This window comes from Mustela lutreola, chromosome 15, assembly GCF_030435805.1.
Source record: "Mustela lutreola isolate mMusLut2 chromosome 15, mMusLut2.pri, whole genome shotgun sequence".
In the NCBI taxonomy this organism is placed as follows: Eukaryota; Metazoa; Chordata; class Mammalia; order Carnivora; family Mustelidae; genus Mustela; species Mustela lutreola.
Genome location: NC_081304.1, coordinates 24280091 through 24290429, shown reverse-complemented (window position 1 = coordinate 24290429; position 10339 = coordinate 24280091). Strand labels below are relative to the sequence as shown.

Genomic DNA, 10339 nt, shown 5'->3' with positions numbered 1-10339 from the left:
AAAGGCCCGGCCATAAAGGTCATAGGCGGTCTGTGGGGCCGCGCTGAATGGGCTCCCGGAGGTAAACAGACTCTTAACTTTCAACTTGGCCTTGACCTTCCTGGAGGTGTCTGGGCGGTATGTAAAGGAGCAGCTGAGGCTTTCAGGGATTTTGGCTGGGTCCGTAAAGGGAGCTGGGGGTGGGGAGCGGCTCCGGGGTCCCGGAGGGTCGGCGGCGTGGAGGCTCCCAGCAGGACACAAAGGAGCCTGTGGGGCTGTGGGAAGGGTTGGCTCACCCCCCTCCCCACATTCCCTCCCGCCCCCCACCTCAGGCTGGGAGGTCAGGAGAGACCTTAGCGGAGCTCAGGTGGAGCTCCAGGGAGGATTTGGAAGCTCTGAGTCTCTTTTCTCTTTGTGGGCACCTCAGACATACTCAGGGCTGAGAGAGGCAAGTGAGAAGTGACAGGTACTCTTTAGGGCAATTGTCCTTTTCAACTGAGAACAGGTGGCTGTAGTTGATTAGACGCAGGTACACATAGAGAAGCACAGATAGAACTCAGTTTTATTCAGTTTATAAAATGCTCTCAAGTGCAAGATTTCACTTAATTTTCACAGCATTCCTGTGAATCATTGTCCCCAAGAGGAGACAGATAATTTCTACAGATAAGGACAATTAGTCCTACCTTAGCTGACTCCAGTTAAGGTCTATGATAGGTCGCAGACAGATGCACATACATATGCTGTACAGATTACGAGAACACATGTTCATATGCTAATAAACATGACATCCAGAACTATTCCCTGGGATCTAGTAGATACTAAATAAATTGTAGCCTATAATGAAAACAGAAACAAAAATCCTGTGGTACTTATTTGTACTTAAATGTATCTGTTTACATAGGGGTCCACAGCACAGCTGGGGAGCTTAGGGAGGTCTGGGTGTGAGTTCATCCTCTCTGCATTCCACAGTAATGCAGAGCCCGGGGCATTTGGCTGCTTATTTCCACGGCCACGGATGTGAACTAAAACACTTCATATCCCCAAATCACAGTGACAGGCAGTGTTGCTAGGAATCTTTACATTCTTGTGTTTAATTATTTTTCCTTCTAAAAAATAGAGATAAAACAGAAGGACAGTAAAGTCCAGAAATATCAAGCGTACAACTTGAATTTTCGCAAGGGAACGCACCCAGGTATCTAGCAAGTAGACTGAGCTCCGGAACATTTCCAGCACCCCTGAAGGCTTCCTTATGTCACCTCCCAGTCAGGAACCTCCCTCCCCAGGGTAATCTCTTCTGATCTCTATCACCATAAATAATTTTGCCTGTTCTTAAAAAAAAAAAAAAGATTTTATTTATTTATTTGACAGACAGAGATTGGCGCAAGTAGGCAGGGGCGGGGAAGCAGGCTCCCTGCTGAGCAAAGAGCCCGATGTGGGGTTCTATCCCAGGACCCTGGGATCAAAGGCTTTATTTAACTCACTGAGCCACCCAGGTGCCCCAGTTTTGCCTGTTCTTGAACTGAACAGAAATAGAATCATACAAAAGTTGCTGTCTTGTGTCTGACTACTTTCATTCACATATCTGTGTGACTCATTCATGTTGTGCATAATGGTAGTTTTTTATTGCTACATAGTACTCCATTCTTTAATTAGAGCATGATTTACTTAACCTATTCTACTACTGATGGACCTTTGGCTTGTTTTTATTTTTGAGCTCCAGTGAACTGGGCAGCTTTGGACATTCTAGTACGTGCCTTTTGATGGACAAAAGCATTCATTTCTGTTGGGTATATGTCCAGGAATGGAATTTTTGGGTCATAAGCTAGGATTAGAATTATTTATTTCTGGGTGCCTGGGTGGCTCAGTGGGTTAAAGACTCTGCCTTCTGCTCATCCCCGGGTCCTGTGATGGAGCCCTACATCGGGCTCTCTGCTCAGCAGGGAGCCTTCTCCTCCCCCACCTCTGCCTGCCTCTCTGCCTACTTGTGATCTCTGTCTGTCAAATAAATAAAATCTTTTTAAAAAGAATTATTTATTTCTAAATTTAGGGATCTGTATACCTGTCCTGTCATCTACCAAGTTAAAAGCAGTGAAAAGGGGCTCGTGGCTGGCTCATTTGGTGAAGCATGCAACTCTTGATCTTGGGGTTATAAGTTAAAGACCCACATTGGGTGTAGGGTATACTTAAAAAAACCCCAACAATAAAGTGTAGAAGTCTTAGTCTGTAGGTACAAATCCTGGTAGTTCTGCTTTTCTTTCTTTCTTTTTTCTTTTATTTAAAGATTTTGTTTATTTGACAGAGAGATCACAAGTAGGCATAGAGGCAGGCAGAGAGAGAGAGAGGGGGAAGCAGGCTCTCTCCTGAGCACAGAGCCTGATGTGGGGCTCGATCCCAGGACCCCGAGATCATGACCCAAGCTGAAGGCAGAGGCTTAACCCACTGAGCCACCCAGACTTTCTGATCTGCTTTTCCTTGTTACACAAGCAAGAGGCTATGACAAGAAACTAGAAAGCATCAAAGATATATCTTCTCCTTTTTCTCTCATATTGTTTTCAAATACCATTAAATCTATCAAGGGTTTTGTGCTTGATGTCTTCTATTACTACCGATGTTTGTTGAGGGTGAGTTTTAATCTCAGTACAGCCGCATAGCTTGGGGAAATTCCAGTTTGCATGGGCCCTTTCCCCAAAGATGGCTCAGGTTCAGGTTCAGGTTGGTAAGGTTGAGCCTGGCTGAGCCCACCTAGAGTCAGAATGGTTTGTTCTATATAATTGCCATGACCTTGGTGTGGAGTGGAAAAATTCCTGCCCTCTCCAGAAAAACTGAAGGAAACGTAGAGTCAGAAGGATTTGATTTGGGGGGGGGGGGTAGCAAAGGAAACAAAACCTCTGAAGGTTTGTGAAAGAAATTGGTTTGAGTCTTCTGAATTTCACTGTACAAAGGGGCCCTACAGAGGGACCTCCAGCAATTCTCGCAGAGGCGGGGCTCTCTCTCTCCCTCCCTTTTTCCTTTTAAGGAAATGTAAAGCCTGGATGAAGCAGATAGGGGTCCTGGGCTTTCTGAACACTCAGCTTGGGTAGGAATGTGCCAGGGTCAGGTGCCAGGTCAGTATAAGAGGAGAGCTGCAGGGCAGAGAGGCGGGACATCTCCTTCTTTCTTGGGGTCCCAAACTCCTGCAACTAATGTATGGTCAATTAGGCCTGGCTTCCCAGAAATTCTTTAAAACCCAGAAAAGGGGGGAGAAGAGGTCCTTTTTTCTGGCTGGTACTTCAGGATTTTGTAAGATCCTCTCCCATTCCTTCCTTCAACTTTTCTCTTTTTCTCTTTGTGCTGATGTCCCTGAGTCTCTGTCTCTCTCTCGATATTCGGGTCATGTGTGTCGCCTCTCTTCATATCTCTTTCCACATCATTAAATTAAAAGCCAGACCCTCTTTCACAGGCTACGTCTAGAAACTCCATGTCCGTTTCAGATCTGAACGTTGCACGTCCCAGGCCCCAGACCCTCACCTCATCTTCGGAGATCTTGTCTACCCCCTCCCCTTCTGCCCCACCCGGATCTGGGAGCCGCCTGGGCGGTAGCTGGGATCCTTGGGGAAGGGGCTTCCTAGGCACTTCCTATGCGCATCCGGAATTGGAGGGGCACCCGGAGTGAGCTGGGATGCTTGTACCCAGGATCCCAAGCCAGGGGCTCACAGAAATACCTTCTAGTCTCCATTTCCCAGCCTCCTCTAGTTCACGCACATTCCCAGGTTCCCCTTTCAGGCGCAGAGCGGCCTCCGGCCCCACCCCCGACGCCCCCCCCCCCCTCCCCCAGCCCAGGAGACGACGCGCACTTTATAGGGAGAGCTTTTTATTCTCTCGTTAAACCTGCCAAAGCACGGGAGACGGGGAGGGAGAGGAGGCGGGCGGAGGTGGGGTTGGCTCCTTGTCTTCTCTCCCTCCTTCTCCTCCCAGTTCTCCCCGCCCCCCCCGCCACGGAGCTCGGTTTCCCCGAACTGGAAAGAGGCTTTCCTTGCTGTTCCTGTTTTCCAATGCAATAAAAGAGAGGGAGAGGGAGAGGGGAAGAGGGAGAGAGGGGAGGAGAAAGGGAGGGAGGGAGGAAGGAGCGGGCGAGAGAAAGACAGAAGCAGGGTAAAGTATTTTCGCAATTTCTGCCATGAAGATTTTATGAGCTTCTCTTCCCCGGGCTGCAGCCAATCAGCGCGCGTGCCCTGGCACCTGCGTGTCCTGCGTCAGGACGGCCGGGCTGGAGCGAAGGCAGGCGCCCTGCGAGCTGGGAGCGATTTAAAAACGCCTTGGATTCCTCGGGGTCCGGGTAGGGAGAGCGAGCTGGGCGCCCCCCGGATCCCCCACCCCCGGCACCCCATGAGCCGAGCCTCGGCCCCATGGAGCCCGGCGATTATGCCACCCTGGACGGGGCCAAGGCCATGGAAGGCTTGCCCGGAGCCGGAGGGAGCCGGAATCTAGCCGCCCGCTCCCCCCTCCCCAGCCACCCCGCCGCCGCCGGGGCCCCTCCGCTGCTGCCCGCCGCCGTCAGCTATGCCCCCCTGGACCTGCCGGGCTCTGCGGAACCGCCAAAGCAGTGCCACCCGTGCCCCGGGGTGCCCCAGGGGACGGCCCCCGCTGCGGTGCCCTATGGCTACTTTGGAGGCGGGTACTATTCCTGCCGGGTGTCCCGGAGCTCGCTGAAGCCCTGTGCCCAGGCGGCCACCCTCGCTGCCTACCCCGCCGAGACCGCCGCGCCCGGGGAGGAGTACCCCAGCCGGCCCACCGAGTTTGCCTTCTATCCGGGGTACCCAGGACCCTACCAGCCAATGGCCAGTTACCTGGATGTGTCGGTGGTGCAGACTCTGGGCGCCCCGGGGGAGCCCCGCCACGACTCCCTGCTGCCTGTGGACAGTTACCAGCCCTGGTCCCTCACCGGGGGCTGGAATGGCCAGATGTGTTGCCAGGGGGAACAGAACCCACCGGGTCCCTTCTGGAAGGCGGCATTTGCAGGTAACTTGGCCCGCTATTTTGGGTCCCGTTGGTGCTGTCAGGGAGGTTGTAGGCCGCTCTGTCATGGGAGGAAGTGAAGGGAGCCGTGGCTGTGGGCTTTGCCAACCTAGGAGGCCTTGGGACCAGCTTTTCTTTTTTTTTTTTTTTTTTTTTTTTTTTTTTTTTTTTTTTTTTAAAGATTTTATTTATTTATCAGAGAGAGAGAGGGAGAGAGCGAGCACAGGCAGACAGAACGGGAGGCAGAGGCAGAGGGAGAAGCAGGCTCCCTGCTGAGCAAGGAGCCTGATATGGGACTCGATCCCAGGATCCCAGGACGCTGGGATCATGACCTGAGCCGAAGGCAGCTGCTTAACCAACTGAGCCACCCAGGCGTCCCGGGACCAGCTTTTCAATAGGTCCGAGTGTTTGGTTCTTTTTGCTGCTGCGGGGCTCAAGCTGTTTCCACCTCTCAGATCCCAGGTTTAATTCCACCAAAATGACTCAATTCAGTGAGTAGGGGAGGTGGGGTGGGTAGGAACATAGATATCAGATATTCTGTAAAGAATTCAAGCCCTCATTTTGTCTCAGATGAATTTTTCAGTTTCCAAAGCAAATTTTAGATTTCCTGAAGTCATAACTTAGGGGTGCGTATATGTGTGCATGTCGTGTGTGTATGTGTGTGGTGTGTGTGCGCGTGCGCGCGTAAATGCATGCCCTTCTCTACTTAATTTGCCTGCAGGATCTATAAGAGTGGCCAAGAGGCTGAAAATGCATGTGAGGGTGGGTATGTGTGACTGTGGGCAAAGGTCTGGCCATGCGTGATGGGTGTGTTTGCAGACCTGCAGTCAGTCGCGAGGACAGTGATAGGTGACGGTGGCCTGCAGAAGCCTGGTCTTTCCAAGCCTGAGCGGTCATCAGAAACCAGCCGGAAGTCAAAGTGTCCCCTGGTGCTCTGGGGGAGAGTGTATGCATGTCCAGAAGGTGATCTGGGTGCTCCTGTAGGATTACTTAGCTTGTGGGGCCGGGGGTCTTTGCCTGGGCTTGTGGGCAGAGGTCTGAACGAGATTTTCTCTCCCTCCTTCTCCTGGGCACAGAGTCAGGCGTGCAGCACCCTCCAGATGGCTGCGCCTTCCGACGTGGCCGAAAGAAGCGCATTCCTTACAGCAAGGGCCAGTTGCGGGAGCTGGAGCTCGAGTATTCAGCGAACAAGTTCATCACCAAGGACAAGAGGCGCAAGATCTCGGCAGCCACCAGCCTCTCAGAGCGCCAGATCACCATCTGGTTTCAGAACCGCCGGGTTAAGGAGAAGAAAGTCCTGGCCAAGGTCAAGACCACCACTAATCCGTGAGGGAGATTCCTGGCTGGGGAGGTGAGGGAGAAGTGGGAGTATCCTGGGGAGACCCAGAGTCCAAGGGTGCCAGGCTAGAGCACAGGACTCTGTTGAGGGGCTCCCAGGCCACAGCTCCTGGGCTGTTCCTCAGGGATGGTCTGGGTGCCCCTGTGTGTTCTAGGGTGCCCATGAGGCCCAGAGTTACAGTTCAGTTCACCAGAGTAACACACCACCCACAGGGCCCGTGGCAGTCATAATCATTCATCCTGGTGGTGGCAGTAATCACCATAACCAGTATGAGTTACTATGATAATTAGTTTCGTATTTTCTAATTAGAGCTCTGAAGAGCACTTTAGAAACTGCTTGCATGAATTGAGTTTATTATGAATAAACTTGGAGGGAGACTCAAGGCAGGGAAGCTTCCTCTGGATCCACTTACGTTTCCAAATCCCATCCCCCATCCCAGTAACTGCAGCAGAGAGGAGAAAAGGCAGATTCATCCCTGGGACTACTGTTTCTTATTTAGCATTTTTCTAAGATGACCCCTGGGCAGGATGGACAACCCTAGAGGGCACCTCTCCCTCCCTCCCTTCCTCCCTGCCCACTCCCAAGGTTGTACCCGGCCGTCTCAGAAAGTCCCACTGTGAACTCTTAGATTTTGTCCTTGGGTGAAAACGAAGCCAGAGAGCTGCCCTCCTGAGTCCAAGTCCTCCTTCCTGCAGAAAAACTGAGTTTGAGAAAGCGCCTGGATAATTCTCCATCTCTCATTTCCTTCCCTAAACTTTCCAAGTCTTCCCTTAACGTTCCCAGTGGTTTTGTCCGGGTTATGGTTCATTGGGCATTTGGGAGCTGCATGAGATAGGTATTTGTGGCCTTGTAGACGTGCCCCTCCCAGGCACAAATAGGAACAGAACTAGAGAGTAGAACGTGACCCTACTGGCAGGCACGTCGCAAACACGCTGGACTAGCCAGGCTGGAGAGAAAACCGGAAAATGACCCTTCACTACCTATTCCCCCTCTGTTTGCCTCCCCTTGGTACCAAGAGAAGCTTGCAGGGGGCCTCGGGCCTGGGAAATGGGACAGGCCCTTTTGTGTGTGTGTGTCAGGGGAGAACAGCAAGTGGCAGAAACCCAGAGACCAAGGTCAGGCATCTTAGGCAACTGGGGCTGCAGATTTCTTGTCACTTTGCCCTGGTTTAGTCCAAGTGCCCTGAACCCTAGGTGGATGGAAGATCACGTTGGCGCCTACTCTCTTTTCTCCATCCACGTAGACAGAGACTCATAGTATGGAATTCCAGAAACCTGGGGCAGACTGGCTGTTTGCAGAGCTGCAGAGCCCAGGACCCTGACATGGAGTCTTCACCTCTGTGCTGCCTCCCTCCTGCTGTGTACCTGGGCCCAGGGCCCTGTGGGATTCAAGACCATGGTCCCGCAGCCAAGTCAGTGGGTTTGCCCTGGGTCTTCCTGTAGCCTGGGCTGGGGCATCCGGGCAGACACACTCCCAGCGATCCACAGCCCAGGTTCCAAGTGGAGAGGACCTGCACCACACATGATCCAAGCCACCATCGGAGCAGCCTGTGAGGCCCGCGGTACTGCCACAATGGCCTCTAGGAGCTGGCTCAGCCTCATGGTTCTCCAGGAAGCCCTGTGTTGCCCAGGGTTTGGGGTGTTTACAGCTCACCGTTGAGTGGGACCCTAGTCCTGGCTCCTCTCCTGGGAATGAGATGGGAAGCAACTCAGATTCTCCTAAAATCTATTTACCAAAGAGGAACCCAGGGCTAAGGGGAAAGGCCCCAAAGATTGCCAGTCACCCTCCCCTCTTGGGTCTCGAAAGACTGTGTGGGCTTTGGGGGGTGTGTGTGTCAATTTTGTGATTAAAAAAACAAAAAGCAAACAACAACAACAACAACCTTCCAAGCCCCGTGGTCCAGTTTAAGCTCTTGGGTAAAGCGCCTGGCTCAGAGGAAGTTACTTCCTGCCTTTCACAGTCTCCTTCAAGGGTCTTGGGCAAGTTGCTTTGAACTTTGCAGGTTCTCAAGAATAGTGTGTGCAGACCCCTCCCTCACCACTTCAGAAATGGCGATACTTCAGTGCCTATGGTCATGGGGGCAGGGTGTGGGACACATCAAGGGGGATCCATGGTGCGGGGTCCCCACAGGAGGAGAGGAAAAGCCCCACAAGGGGCTGACACTTTAGGACTAAACTAGCCAGCCTAGCTGGAGGCCTGAAAGAGACCTCGAGACTCTGCTCTCCCAAGGCTCTATCTCCTCCACACCGTTACCAGGGACTGAAAGTTTCGTTCTATTACCCGTTCGCAATAATTTCCAGAACGAACAAAAGATTTGGGATTATAGAGATTTATTATAAACTCAATGTGAGTTTGTGGACTATTACAAAGCCAAGGGAGCCCCCTGCCGGCAGAAGTTTGCTATCTCAGGGAAACTCGCCAGGCGGCTGGGCCTTAACCCCCCAACGGAGCCTCTGGCTTCCGGATGCCTGGGGTGTCGGGCCTCCGGGGGTGAAGGGTTTGGGGCAGCTTGTGAGAGAGCCAGGATCCGGAGCCGCCTGGAATTGGGCCAACGTACCGGCAGATGGATCGGTCCAGCGAGCGGGAGAGCCAGGAAGAAGGCAAGGAGGGCAGCACGAGAGACGTGGAATAAACAGGCCAGTCGGGCTTCCAGGAGCAGGACTGTGGCACCTTCTGCCCCGGGTCTAGGACTTCAAGCGGCTGGAGTGTTATCTTCCTCCGCAGGGCAGTTCGCGGCGACACCGCCCCCTCATATCCCCCCTCCCCGCCCCGCCCAGGGATGAACTTGGAACCTGTGCAAAACAAAACAAATTTAAATTTCTTTTGGCTTTAAATCCTTTCATGAAACCCTTTTCCAAACACCATTTTTACTCCCGAGGCAAATTAGACACCCTCCCACCGAGACCGAGCATTTAAAAATCTCTCGCTAATTTGTGTTCCATTTCAACAAAACCCATCTACCCGCAGTCGCTTGTCTGCAGCGATTTGGTTTGGACTAGGGCCATCTGCAGCTACTGGGCAGCGTGTCTTGCTAAAAATTATTCAGCCTGAAACATGCGAACACAACGTTCATAAATAGGCGAATTCAGACAACATTCTCATAAACAAATTCCCGGGGAAGCGTACAAATAGATTCCCGAAAATACCCCCGAGCGTCTTTATCTACCAGCGACGCATAATTGTCCTCGGAGCTGCCCTCCACGCCCTCTCCCGGACTCCGAGCTGAACACCTCCGGCTGCGAGTCTCAGCAGGCGTCCAAACGGGATCAGAGGGTCGCGTCTACGCCGGCTGCAGAACCGAAATCAGGTCTAACTCCAAAGCCGTTGTATTTTATTAGGCTTCCGGAGGCTGAATTAGGGGGGGCACTGGTGGAGAACTGCATAGACGCGACCTCTGGAAGCTCTTTTCGAATCTAAATTCCCGCGGCAGCCCGGCGGAGAGCCAGGCGGGGGGAGGCTCCAGCCCTGGGGTCCTTTACTCACGCTGGCGAACGCTGCTGGCCGCTCGGGACACCCCCCGCCCCCACCGTGGCTTCGGGCGGCGGAGAATCCGCACCGCTGTGTCCCCCGCCCTCCCCCCGCCTTACTGTGAGTCGCTCCAGAGCCGGAAGCTGCCCGGGCGGCTGGAAAAAGGCCCTGATCAAGCCCCGCCAGCGCTCCCAGCGGCCCGGCTCCCTTCCTCCAACGAGAAAACTGCCCTCCCCGCCTCCCCTTCATTAAAGTTTTATCCAAGGCCCTAAGTGCTGCACTTTAATTAGGCTTCCTTCGGGGGAAGCTCTGCGCCGCCGCCTGCGTCCGGTCTAATAGAAGCCGCAGAGCTACTACAATGGTGGGTTAGATACGTAAACCTCCAATAAAGCGCGGGGCGCCTGCTGCGCGGGGGCCAAGGAAGGCCGTGCTGCTGTTTTTGAAGGAATTTGTCTCTTCTTCTCGCAGACCTGAACAGTTCCTCTCCAGGAAAGGGGGCAGAAAGCCCTAGAGCGAGCCCTCGGCCTCTCACCTGAGTGGGACAGCCCTCTGTTCCCC

At 53.2% G+C, this 10339-nt stretch overlaps 2 protein-coding genes across 2 annotated transcripts in view; one reads left to right on the top strand and one right to left on the bottom strand.

The window, feature by feature from the left end:
• The first annotated feature begins 4236 nt into the window (after positions 1–4236).
• HOXB13 (homeobox B13) lies at positions 4237–7312 on the top strand. The gene is made up of 2 exons (XM_059148846.1): positions 4237–4977; positions 6051–7312. The coding sequence occupies exons 1-2, from the start codon at positions 4365–4367 to the stop codon at positions 6302–6304; spliced, it is 867 nt and encodes a 288-aa protein (XP_059004829.1). The 5' UTR covers positions 4237–4364; the 3' UTR covers positions 6305–7312.
• Positions 7313–8856: 1544 nt separating this feature from the next.
• The window catches only part of LOC131815613 (uncharacterized), a 54984-nt gene continuing 53501 nt past the window's right edge, over positions 8857–10339 (bottom strand). Inside the window, exons 5-6 of the mRNA XM_059147404.1 lie at positions 9480–9602; positions 8857–9360 (exon numbers count right to left, since the gene is read on the bottom strand). Coding sequence (XP_059003387.1) covers positions 9345–9360; positions 9480–9602 — 139 coding nt within the window. The 3' untranslated portion in view covers positions 8857–9344. The remainder of the gene's footprint in view (positions 9361–9479; positions 9603–10339) is intronic.

What these genes read in the sequence shown, in the direction of transcription:
- HOXB13 (XM_059148846.1), top strand. Translation starts at nt 4,365, where the DNA reads ATGGAGCCCGGCGATTATGCCACCCTGGACGGGGCCAAGGCCATGGAA. An exon ending in CTGGAAGGCGGCATTTGCAG is followed by an intron (nt 4,978 to 6,050) that starts GTAACTTGGCCC and finishes TCCTGGGCACAG; the next exon opens with AGTCAGGCGTGCAGCACCCT.